Source organism: Echeneis naucrates, chromosome 20 (genome assembly GCF_900963305.1).
Source record: "Echeneis naucrates chromosome 20, fEcheNa1.1, whole genome shotgun sequence".
Taxonomy (NCBI): domain Eukaryota; kingdom Metazoa; phylum Chordata; class Actinopteri; order Carangiformes; family Echeneidae; genus Echeneis; species Echeneis naucrates.
The window spans coordinates 13,668,302-13,681,722 of NC_042530.1; the positions used below are offsets into that span (position 1 = coordinate 13,668,302).

At 40.8% G+C, this 13,421-nt stretch overlaps 1 protein-coding gene across 1 annotated transcript in view; it reads right to left on the minus strand.

The window, feature by feature from the left end:
- Window positions 1-13,421, minus strand: part of reck (reversion-inducing-cysteine-rich protein with kazal motifs) — a 64,894-nt gene that overhangs the window by 30,352 nt on the left and 21,121 nt on the right. The window contains exons 3-10 of the mRNA XM_029529289.1: window positions 9,536-9,610; window positions 6,846-6,882; window positions 5,089-5,174; window positions 4,874-4,921; window positions 4,375-4,408; window positions 3,893-4,090; window positions 3,109-3,373; window positions 2,845-3,018 (exon numbers count right to left, since the gene is read on the minus strand). Of these exons, the coding sequence (XP_029385149.1) occupies window positions 2,845-3,018; window positions 3,109-3,373; window positions 3,893-4,090; window positions 4,375-4,408; window positions 4,874-4,921; window positions 5,089-5,174; window positions 6,846-6,882; window positions 9,536-9,610 (917 nt within the window). The remainder of the gene's footprint in view (window positions 1-2,844; window positions 3,019-3,108; window positions 3,374-3,892; window positions 4,091-4,374; window positions 4,409-4,873; window positions 4,922-5,088; window positions 5,175-6,845; window positions 6,883-9,535; window positions 9,611-13,421) is intronic.

The window sequence follows — 13,421 nt, forward strand, 5'->3', positions numbered from 1 at the left end:
GCAACCATGTGCTTGTGTATCTGTGTAACCGTAGATGTTTAGCTGTATTCAACCTCAAAATGTTCCACCAATAGTTTTCTTCGAACCAGGGGCTGAATCGTCCAGTCTGTTGATTTTTATTAAGAGCAACTCTGTTAAGATCTGCGTTGCTGTGTTCAGTAATGGAGGCTGGCAGGCCGAGCTGTTTAATATGAACACAGAAACATGGTCTGCTTTCCAGATGCACAAGTTCAAAAAAGCAATTTGTTTCTATTACATTGTGATTTTCTGAACTGCACTGAACAGCGCGTGTAGAGTTTGAACTCTGTTACTGAACGTGTGAATGTGCCATTTGCAAAATTAAATTATTGGCATTTGCATAGCCACAGGGGGTCACGTGGTGCGAAATTTGAAAAGGATTTCAAGTGAATGCTTTTTAGATTTGATCAGCAAACAGCATGTGAAATCACCTCATCTCTCAATCTATCAACTATTGTTTGGAGGAGGAGGCTTCACCCTGCCTGCCTGCAATGCCTCTGAAAAGGTACACAGCTACAGGTTATCTCTGCCATTCTTTCACAGGCACAAATAACTACTCCTTTAATGGTCTGGGAAAGAGTGTTGCAGTGTGTCATTCTAACCACTGAGTGCAAATAGGCTAACAGGCTGAAACAGTTAAAACAATTAATGAGTACGTGAGTCCAAACAGTTTTGGGCACAATGCTGTTAATCTGTACTGGTGTGATGGATTTAGGTTCGCTTCTAATTTAAGACTGAAATGCTTTTCTTTGTCTGACTCCCATGCAGACACAGAAAGACAGACACCCGTATGCACACAGTTATTAGCCCCATGCTCCTTCACCCTGAAACACCACCTCCAGGCCTGTGTTTGTATTCCATGCTGCTCCCGGCTACAAAGCCTAGTGTTTGAACCCCTCGGGGGAGGAGAAAGCTGCACAGGGCTCTCCTGGAGCCCATCAAAGAGACTTTCACATAGTTTGTTTGCTTGAACATCAAGTCCCAAAATGCCACAGCAGGAACTCCATGCCATCATGGTCTAAACTGCCATTTGTCAAATGGTTTTCTTTGTGAAAAATAACAGAAAGCTTAGGGTAAAATCCACTTGGGCTTAAAACAACATGGGGACAGTCCTGAGTACTCCCTAAGTAAAGGTGCAAGGGATTTCAAGACATGTTGAAATCCAATCACTCTTATCAGGGTCTGGGGGGTGAAATGGCCACATGCAGCCACATTCTTTTAGGAGTGTGAGGAGAAATGCGTCCTGGGCTACATTAAGCCTAAGACTCGGCTGACATCCAGAAATAATATATGTTTGTTTGGTTTGGGAGCAGCAGATTATAATGACTCCCATCTTCCCTGGTTTGACTCTATTTCGTAATGCTATATTCTAAGGATTACAGATTGTTCAGATCACCATGAATTCTCCTCAAAACCACATGAAGCTTTAATGAATTTAAAAGTGAATAATGCAAAATCTTTCGCCAAACTCCACAAAATAAATTTTACATGAGTTTCATTTCATTCATGCCAGACTTTCTGATTGAAGCTCAGGTCAGGGGTCTGTGGTTGCCTCACTCACCAGGTGACCAGCGGACTGCTGTGAGTATATAATAGGTTTATTTAAGTTTGTTTTGATGTGCGTGCATTAGTGTGCCTTCCCGGTGTAGCCTTTGAACCCATTCCATATGGTCTTTTGCCCCCCATTTGTAGAAAGGGTGAATAACATGCTGTGGCATTGATTACTTTAGAGTCACTCTTGGGAGATCAATGTCTTTTCTTTTTGCATTTTCACACAAACACTTGCGTAAAGACGTAAGAAAAAGAAATTAAATGGGTGCTCACTTGGGTGCACTCTATCAAGAGTTAAGCATACACATAAAATAGCGTATGGGCGTAGTATCTTATACAAAATCTGAATATAGAGTTGAAGTTTCAGCTGATATTGAAGCACTGAGGGTAGCTGAGGTGTCAGCTGAAAACGTAGGATTTCAAACTTTACCTTCAGCTTAGCCCAAAAGCAGGTAAATCAACTGTTTAAGTGTAAAAGTTGAAAAACAGATACATTTTCATTACATATAAAACTTTGAATGTAAATTCAATGCCATTTCATTCAACACTGAAAACGGCTTGATTGTATGTTCTAGTGTTAACTAGTAAGCAAAGCAACGTGAAGACAGTTGAAGTTATAGTAGTAAATGCAAGCAGTTTTTAAAGTATCAGCTGTAGAATAAGGGAAATTCGTGGAAGTGTTGAAATGTCAACTTGACTGGAAGTAATTACTGCCTGTTGACATGTAAATCCAGAGTTATATTATAACATATTTAGAAACGCTTTTAAAGAGTAAGTTTTCCTTCCAAACTCGCGTGAACTAAGTAAACAAAAAAATCTTTTAAAAAGCTTCACATTAACACAGCAAGACAGAACACATGTTGCTGTGTTGATGAAAATCTATAATAATGACTCACTGAAAAGAATAAGAAAATTTAGTAGATTTTTTTTTTTAGCCTTTTTATTTGTCTGGAGCATACTTTGGATTAGGCCCTGTGATGGACTGGCGACCTGTCCAGGGTGTAACCCGCCCTCACCCAGTGTGAGCTGGGATTTGCTCCAGCACTCCCCCGATAGATAAGTGGAAGAAGATGAATGTTTACTTTGGATTAATTGTAAACTCGTATTTTTGCTGTTGTTGTAGTTTTTCTTTTTTATTAATTCTGAAATACTCCGAAGAACAGGGTAACTTTAATTTCTTTTATTTCTTAGAGGACTGTGAGCAAGGAAGGCTCATTGTGATTTGAAGGACTAGGTATTTTGAAAAAGTTCGAAACTGAATGTCAGGAATCTGACCTGTTGTTGAAGTTGGTGCAGTAGGTGAGGTCCTTGCAGCCCAGTTGGCAGGGCTCCCGAACATCAGCCAGGCAGTTGATGAGCTCTGCCTCCACTGGGTTGTACTCACAGAGCTGGTCAAAGTCCTGCCACGTCTGGCTCCCCCAGTTAGTGCTGATCTCCTGACACATGTCCCTGTCACAACAGAGCGCAGACTCACATTACACATCAGCCTCCACTCCACCATGTACTGCAGTATATCTTGCGCTTGGTTGTGTGGTGTACCTGCAGAGTGAGGTGTTGGCCTTGGAGCAGCAGTGCAATTTGGCACAGTCCATCTTGCCGGGGTGGGGGGTCTCCTCTTCGGGAGGGGAAGGGGGGTAGGCGCTGCCAAGAAAGCACTGCCACATGGGTTCCTGAGGGAGGGGCTGGGAGCCACACTCATCGATCAGTCCCTCCATGATCTCGTGCTCTGTGCTCATGGTGCGAAGGATTCTCCGACAAGCCACCTGGCAGTGCGTCGCCTCTGCCCGGTCGCAGCAGTATAGACCTGAATGACGGATGGACTGCTGTAAAATGTACTATAACATGATGTATACCGCTGCAGTAAAACAGTAAATTCATGGAGCAGTCTGGTGTACACTGCTTCAGTGCTTTTGGAGCAACTTTCTCCTCGCAATATCTTGCTTTTAATGTCAAGAAATAGATCAACAGTCTCCAGTAGGAGGCTCTCATCTACCGTCTTACACAAGTCGAGTGAAATAATCACGAAAGTCAGATAGAATGAAGGATGGGCCAGAACAACAGCCGGAACATGATATCAGAAGGACAGAGAAACAAATTTTCCCCCCTAACTGCCCTGCCAAAAAAAAAAAAAAAATCACTGAATCTGAGCTGACTGCAGTTTTCCTCCTCTATGAAGGGGCAGTGTACACATATGTACAGCTCACATGCACCTATAGAGCACTCATTGATAAAAAAAAAAAAAATCTGCTTTGGAGTAATGACTCTACTGCTACTGTAGAGGAGCAAGTATGCTGCAGAAAGTGTGAGGCATTGATGGACTTACTGTCTATGGGGCTGCGTATTGGATAGGACTTGGTGAAGTTGCTGACGCAGCTGAGCAGTTGAGCGCTGTGACTCTGACAATACTCTTTAACGGCGTTGATCTGAGACACCGTGGGTGTCGAGTCTGTCCTGAAGATGGCCTGGCAGTACTCCCTACAGGTGGTGTGACGCCCTGCATAGCTGCAGCACGTGGAGCCCACTGCAGAAACAACACAAAACAATCAATTCTTTTTCACTAAGCCCAGTCCTTGAACAGATAAAGACCTCTTCATTATTCTGGCTTGAGCAGGTGCATGGCAAGTTTGTGTGACAAAGCACAAGAATGAGATGGAGACAAGGCAACAGAGAAAGAACACAAACGAGCCCATCCAAAAACACATCAATGCGCTCATTGAAGTTTGCATATTTATTGGCTGAGGATGAAAGACGAGATCAGTCTTAAGCAACTGTTGCTTTTCCGCTCCTCATCTTGTGTGTACTTACTTTCATTTTTGGCGATGCAGCTGTAGAGGGAATTCTATGAGGAGAAGAGAAAAACAGTCAGACAATACATTATTTCAACAGAGAATAATTAAAAAACAATCACATTTGAAGGTCTGTCTCAGTGGCTCCCAACCTATGTAGCTGTTTAAAGCAACAATCTTAAACGGTATTGTGGGTGATGACAAGCTAATCTACTCTCATGTTGAATGTTCACAGTTGGGTACAAAATTTTGGGATTGGTAATTTTTCTTTTTATTCCTTCTTCATTTCTAATTTTATTGTGTATGAATAATAAAACAAGTCAATAATTTGACAAATTCCTTTAACCCTTTTAGTAATTCTTAAAGTTACATCTAGTTAATGGCTTGTTATCATTTCTTTTCATGCAATCAGATACACACAATAGAGTTTTGAGTTAAAGATTTGAAAAGCAATTGTCTGAACCAGGTAACCTGCAGGTACCGAATTTGTTTTACTTCTGAAATCCCCATGAACTTACCTCCGTGACTTTTTTGCATACTTTTGTCATGTCATTTTTAGATGAGGCCTATAAGGAAAAAGGAAACAAACATTGAAGAAGGTAAACATGAATACTAGTTGAGAAGAACAGACCTACACCTGGATAAAAGTTGGAACACAGCTGAAACTGCTAGTGACTTAATTTTAACAAAGAAAACTGAACATAGTCATACGAACATTACTGCAGTTTCTCACCTGTCTGCATTCCCTTCGACACTCAGCCGAAATAGCCAACTCACAGCAGCCCAGCCCCACCCAGCCGTCTGACTTCCTGGATACTCCTGGAGACAAATCGAAGACCAGAGTCAAACACATGCGATGCATAGATCATGTCGGTTAGCTTACACTGGGCCTAGACTTCATGTAATTTCACACAAAATCCATCAGACAACAGTCATAAGAGGACTGCATTTATTTCATGTCTTGTGTTTGAAAAAAGTTGCAATCAGCTGAAAATACTAGGCGTGTATGAAACACACCAAAATAATCACATTAGCTTGGCATTAGTGGCTTTTTTTTTTTTTTTTCTCAAGTATAAAATGGTTCCTTGGGTGTTCCTGCTTCACTATAACCCAGGACGACAGAATTATGTTGAATTATGATGTTGAGGAAAAGCAAATCTGTGTGTCAAAAAGCTTAAAGCTGTTGGTCTAATGTTGACTTTAGCTATGCTACATTAATTTTTATCATACTTATATTTTGGTTACGCTTGTGAATACCCTTTGTGCTTCAAGTGCTATAACATAAACATAGACAACCATCACCGTGAAACTACACGCTAGGTTACTTGTACTTTTACATAGCGGTAATTAGACATGTTACATTTAGAGCTCCAACAAGGTACAATGCATTGTGCAAAAGTTGTGACCAGGAATTCAGTGCAACGAAGTAGTCATTAAATGACGCTAGAACTTTGGGAAGTGGTTACACCCTGAAAACTGTTGGAATGTAGTGAACATCAGAGCATCGATGATATCTCAGCCTGACAGGATCTGAGGGTGGCATTTTCCTTAACAGGTTCAATCTTTTCTGACTCCTACGGCTGTCTGCACACCGGTGTTTAGTGGAACACCTAACCCTAACCCTATACCTCCCAATCTGGAGGCAATTAGGCCTCTGACAGGCAGATTTGTTCCAAGCACCGGCTGCAGGATTTAGGCCTTTGAGGCCACTGCTTGCTCTCAGCTGCGGTCAGGGCGAGCTCTCCTCGCAGCTCTTCTCATGCAACCAGATACACACAGTAGATAGAGCTTGGGTGAAACATCATGTTTCATGTCACAACTACAGTCAAAGTGCTTCCTTTTGATTTACTGTATGCACTTTTGCTTTAATCATATAAATGTGATGAGCAGTCAGTCAAGAATGCATAGGAAAAAACATCCAGTCGAGGGTTTTAAATTCCTCCTCAGGCGGAATTTAAAAACAATAGACCCCTTTCTCAAGTTTTTAATATTGGAATTGATATTAGAAATATTACAAATCTATCTGCACAAATCCCTAATTTTTTTTTTGACCACTTAGCTGAACATCACACACATTTGACAACCTACAGCTTGACTGGAAGTTAAATATATATATATAATATTTTTAGCACTTGTTTTGTCATATTTAAGTCAAATATCTGATATAAACTAGCTGATAAACATTCCATTAGGTTGAGCTAAAAACTTTCACGCATCATGCTCGTGTCAAAATAAAACAGCTGCAGGCAAAACTTTAACAGCTTTAACAACACAAGAAAATGTGAATTGCTCAGCAGAACTGGAAGGGAACGGCAGAATTTGTGAGTCGATTTGTCTTTGGATTCGCCACTACCAATACTCCTCCAACATATTTAATGCAGCTCATTGAAAAAAATAAAAAATAATAAATAAAAAAAATCACAACTTAAAGTTCTAAAATTCAAAAATAAATCGAATACTTCTGGCTTTAATATTGGTATTTCTCTTTACCTGGAAGTGTAGAGTTGATGCACATCCACAGTTCATTCTAAAAGGCAAAGGAGTAGAAAGATTAATTCAACATTTGTGCATGTTACACAACACTTCACAGTGAATATCACAGCAGAAAGTATTTAAACAGTGCCGTGTTGCCCTGTCAAAGGGGAAAATTTCATAGATTTCATAGTTAATATACTCCTCATTGTTCACCCGGCTCGTCCTCCCGCTGTTTTCAAGACTGACTATTACAGCATATCTCAAATGTTAAGGATGAAGTCTTGCCAGAGCATAAACTGACATTGGAATTCAGTGTTACTGAATATTAGTCCAAGCATTGTTGCAACTCCTGTAGAAATGAAAGCTATAATTCTTCCATCCTTATGGAGAGAGAGAACACAGCCCTTTGGCTTATTTCAAAAATGTCCAATCGAAATATTTCAGGTTTGGATCAGGGATGGTGTTTATAATTTTCTGCTGTGCGGTGGGATTACATTGGCGCTGTGTTTAGGAGTGGACTAACTGTCCACTTACTCCTTGGTTTGGGCAAAAAAAGAAATCAAATAAAAAGGAAAGAATAAAACCAAAACACCATTGAAGATGTGAAATGTGGAGGAAGTGGGGAGAACAAATGCTACATTCCTTGGATCAAAACAATGTTTACCAACATGAAAACATATGAATCCTATGAAACTCCCTCTGGTTTTGTGGTCAAAAATTGTGGGATTAATCATCACCAATAAGTGTCTCTGTCTCCTCTGCCTAAGGGACGGAGACACCAATCGGGACAGCAGCACAGAGAAATAGAAATACACACACATAGAAATGGCAGAATGGAGGATATAACCCTTCCATGCAGGTCACTTCTGCAAACATGTCACTGTTACCACTCCGCCCGGGTGCCTTGGCTGGGAAACAAAGGTTTCCGTCAATGGACATCACCATCATTTATAAGGCAACCTGTGAAGTATCAGTGTCTTTAAATGAAGAACATGATTTGTGAGTAAGCAGGGGCCAATAAGCCAAGAATAGGCCAGGAAGAATGATGGTGCAGTTTAGCTGAGCCTAACCAGAAATACTCACAGTCTATCCAGAGAGCCGGGGCTTTGGGTGTTCAACTAATACATGTTTTTATTATTAGTTTTTCTCTTTTGTTTAAGGCTGATATGACCGCAGAATTGGAAAGTGCCACATGTCACCAATTAAACACTGTTTTCTTTGCAGTTTTGCTTTCATCAGGGCAAAAAGAGAACTTATTGGTACTACTTCTCTGAAAAGTTCAGACATGCTCTATGCTGTCCATTCCTAACAGTATACAGTTGGCTGGAGCCTTTCAATAAAAACAGCACATGCTAGATACGAATATGCCCCTTACTCTCGTTCTCCGTAATTGAACTGTCATTTTTTGGTTGCACACTTGAAGGTTTATTCCTTATCTTGCATACACCAACTCAGCAAAAGCTTCCTCCTGAGCTTTCTCAATTCTCATCTTGCGATCTTCACAGGAAGGCAACTGGAGTATAAAGTCTGTGTACAGTAACGCCACACACTGCTGTCTTAATGACTTCCACTACACCCCATAATATAAACAATCAGGGAGAGACATTGGATGGCCAGAAAAAAGTTGCATCCACACTGCTACAGTTTCGTATTAAAAGCGTATACCTTTGGACGTGCTTTTAGCTCCGGTCCACACTGATGCAGGGTTTTTGAGCCAAGAAAACAGAGCAATTTGGAAATGCTCTTAGCCTTGTTTTAGTCCAAAAACCTTTTGAAATTGATGTAGTCTCGCCCACTCTCCTGACTGGGTGTCAACAACAAGAAACACTCAAAGCAATATGCGTTACGAATTACAGGTGTAGATGTTTTTCTTAAATGTCATTTAAATAGGAAACCTTGAGCTGTAACCTGAGGCAGATTTAGATTAAAACTAACACACTTCAAACTAACAGACTCTCTGGATTTTTCCATAAAAGTTTCATATTCATATTATATTCAATGCTAATTTCTGTCTTATTCTTTTATGCTCTGTGTGTTGAAGTTCAAATTATTCAATAATGTGATGCTATGTCTTTCATTTAACCAAAAGGATTGCTGAATAGCCATGACAGTGTGGAAATAACAGAAGAAAACCGATTCATAACTGACTTTATCTGCATTATGTGTGCACTGTTATGATAGAAAGCACCTAAGGTCATCTAAGTCTAATTATTGGTGTGGTTCTAGTAGACTGTCGGGGAGAGAGGAGACAAGCTCCAAACCAGCCTCTCTACGTTGTAATTAGCTCTGGTGGGAGGAAGGACTGAGTCTGTGTGTGGTTTAAATAGGTGCTACAGAGTCCTGGTAACCATAACCACCAACCCACTTCCTGTTTAAATCCACTGAGAAGGATAATGCTGATTTTGTTTCAACACTGACTGAGAACAACACAACTAGACATCAGATCATTGCATCTTAATCATTGTCAACATCACAGCGGAGGCCTACCAATTGCTATTCAGACTGTAATCATCACTATCATGTTTTCGTTCGAGGAATTTCAACATTTTGCTCCCACACAGCTAATCTTCAATCTTCATGCTACAGCCCACGAAGAAATGCCATTAGTCCGTATACATACGTAATATCAATTCCACATAACTTTGGGACATTTCTGTGGATAACAATGTTGCCAGTGCAGGATGGTGTTCAGGCAGCGTACTTACCATCGACTCCGGACAGTAACTGGGTAACCTCTGGAGGAGATGCTTCAGACGAGACTCACTCTTTATAGTAGCAAGCTGCAGGACAGAAGCAAAGAACGCATTTAATATAAACACATTTTTTATTTTATGGGTGCACGTGAGGGCCTGCAGAAAGGTTTGCACATTTTCAATCAAAAATTAGGAAGGACACAAAATAGTGAAATTGTCCTCAGATATAATTCATTATTCTACGGACTGAAAATCTTGTTCCACTGGGATGAAATGAAAAGACAAAGACAAATCTTAGAAGCTGAAACAACCCAGTCTTGAATGCTCACTGTAGAGAAGTAGGAGTTCTACGCAGTTTTTATACGTTAAAGTTAATCACTGGAAACCGTAAGACCTTAGGTCCTCACTTGCAGATGCAGTGTCAATTCACAGTGCAGAAGGTGATGAAATACAAGCATAAAAACGGTGGGGAAAATAACCGTATATATACCATCTCCATGGCAACATAACACCTCCCATTTTCACCACTAAAAGCGATTGACTCCAGCAACAGAATCGGTTAAATGAATTTGAATTGAAATTGAATCAGGTAGAGTCTCTCTCTGACCTGGTTAAATGACCCCGACACACACTCTAATTTAAAAAAAAGGGACAAACATTCAGAACACTTTCCCACTTCCAAACATCATCACTGACTCATTGGTACAGACCACCATCAGCAGACACAGTAGATTACATTCACTTTCATCCACATGACAATAAAAATGATCTCCCTGCATCTTTAGCCTTGTATCATGCTGTTCTCCAGCACTGAGGAATCCCATCAGACAATGGGAAAGCACTGCATAATGGAGTCAGTACCAACACTTCTCAAAGACATGCTCACTTGAACATCAGCAAGACATCTACAAGTCTGTGGCACGTAGTCTCACACACACACAGAAACACACACACACTTAGATATAACACGTCCAAGTGCCGAGTGAACATACAGGGGGAGAGCCTGGGAGAATGCAGCCGCTGCCAACACTCTCTGGCTAAAGTGTGAAGTCATGAAACCAAGCGAATCAGATTTACAGCCTCGCACGCTCGGAGTGAAGGGAGGACTCGTTGTTTTTGTGGATCATTTCATTTCTTCTGTAGCTATTAGCCATCACAGTGATTCAAAATACTGGCTGCTCTGCATCCAGTTCAAGTGCGCTGTTTGGTGAAGGCCAGAGGTTTTCAAACTGCAAGGCACAGGGGAAAGTGGAAGAGAGGGATGGGAGGCAAAGATACGGCGTGAGCTGCTCTAAAACAAGGCAAAGTGCTGTCGTTAGGGAGCCGCGGGATCAACACAGTCGGCACAGTAGTGACTCCGATACAGTTCGATGACTAAAAACCTTTAGTGCATGTTATTTTCATCGAAAATCACCTCCCTTGCAGAGTCACAACTCAGTCAAACATGAACATAGAGACGTGATAGATATTTGCAAGTAATTTAGTTGGCTTGCGGTATTATCCTTTTGGAAAATATCATCAATTTAAGGGATTGCGCAATAGGCTGAAACGCCTGCTGTTTTTTCCTTTTTCGCCCAAATGGTTTGTGATTATTTTACAAGCTCTTATTGGTTTGTCTTAGACACTGAGCAGGTTGCTTTCAATCTCGCTGTGCACATACAGTGGCAGTTAAGATGTATTCTCCTCTTTTCCATGTCCTTCAGTGTGACTGTGGCAAATGATTTACAACCACAACAAAATAGACATTGCAAATAACAAGAATGCCAACAATCAGGACCATATCTCCTATATCTTCAAGGCAAAAAAAAAAAAAAAAAAGGTCTCTGAACCAGTTATTGATATTTATATTCATTTACAATTCCTCCATGTTGTGTACATCAAGATAATTTGAATATATTTCTGTGGGTTCGTGGAGACCAAATCAGAGCTAAAAGCAGAGGAAATTCAGCTCTGCGTTGCTGATAAAGTGAGAAAACTTGACAAATTGATGGGCTCTTTGTTGTTCACAGAGATGTTGGACAGCTGAGAACGTTTTCATTTCAACTCATAGCACTCAGTTCTGTTTGTACACCCCTGCCCATTCGGAGCTGATTCTGTTCCTTGGGGCCAGGCTGCAGGTGCTCGTAATATGGTTGCAATCAAGTGTTCTTGGACTGGCCTTTGTCGGAGGGAACTAAATCAGAGGAATGCGGGGCAGATTGACAGTAACTTCATCTGCTCCTTTTCCATATGCCTTTACATCCCCGCCGAAGTGACGGAGAAACACAACAGCAAGCGAGGCGACATTGATTTGCTGGCAGATAATCAAAGACGAAATCTCTCCGATGTAACAAAAGGCCGAAACTGAACCCCAATGAGCCAAGTGGGCTGTTTGTAAGACGCCCTGTCTGTCTGTATGAAAGGTGAATAAGTGCTGGCTGGCAGACTGACAGGCTCTTTCTCCAGCACTGGGCCCATCAAACACTGCATGCCGAAGAAAAACAGTTCAGCACAGCAATGGCTTCCAGTCGTGCACCATGAGAGTCAGCAAGTTTTTCTTCAAACCAAAGTCAAAAACAGCTGATTCCACTGATGCTTTCTATGTATTTGACGGTTTGTCAGTCAGTAGAATTAACTCCTGTGGGGTTTGGTTGAAATTGAAACCTGCAGATGTGGGAAAACAACCTTTTAGAAAGTATTTTCTCCGCTCTAGTGCCATTTTAATAGGTCCCTACCCGACTTCCAATAAAAACCTCACTCTTACTTTCATCGTTCTGATATAATTAACTTTGTTGTACTTTACAAGTGATTCCCAGAGATGTAAGATATAAATCATACCCAGTCAGATATTTTAAATGTATGAGTTGTACACTAAAAAATGAAGACATAACACAACAGATGTTTCAAATGAAATCATGATACTGTATTTATGAGTGTTTATAGGGTTTAATACATGGATTTAAATGTTTTTTCACAAAATCTTTTTGGCCTTTTGGCATATTTTGTCAAATATAAAACTGTGGGAGACTTGAAGACCTTAACTGTGGTTTATATTTAAGACGGGCTATACTTTTCAGTGACTAACATTCCCACCCACCTCGGTCAGCAATCAGCCATTCCTGGAGAGGTAGGAGCTGGCTGGAGTTTGGATGTTTGTTGCTTCTACATCTTCGCAGGGATTGTACATGTTAAGCCAAGTACTTGGTTTGGACCTAATCTTCTATCTTTTTCACATTTCATGTGTACAACTCAGTCCCTGGATTAAAGGCCTTTGGGTAGAGACTGTCTGAAAATGCATCACTGATCTTATGTGACCATAAAACAGTTGTTAATGAGAGAAAGAAGCTGAGGAGACAATATGATGTCGAAATTTGCAGTATTCAACACTTCATTTTATCGACACTTTATATAAAACTGCCAGTTCAACAGTATCAAAAGAGCTTGGAGTCATGTCTCCTCCGATTTATTTATATATGTAAATGAAAGAGGAAACCTCCGCTGGCCTTATTGTTCTTTGTATTGAAACACCTGAACTTTTGACAAACTGCTTATTTACTGGGTGTAACTAGGCCTGAGGCCATTGGAGCTAAAACTGTCCTGGTGATTACAACGTGTGCCTGACATCCACCCCACCTACAACCCTGACACTAAACTACGCTTACCAACTTACCAACTTTTCATCTTTTTCACTTTTTTCTTTTGCTTTTAAACACTTTCTTTTGCAATGTCATTCCACCCCTCTTTTTCCATTTTCATCTGTCATTGGATGTCCTGTCATCCTGACATGATGACATCCCTTCGTCTGCCTTTCTCTGGCTTCAAAATGATAATGCCAACCAATAAGAGCACAATAAATCCTGTCCAAGCACCTTCTTCAATGATTGCCCAGAGCCCCTCCTCTCCGACACACACCTCCCTC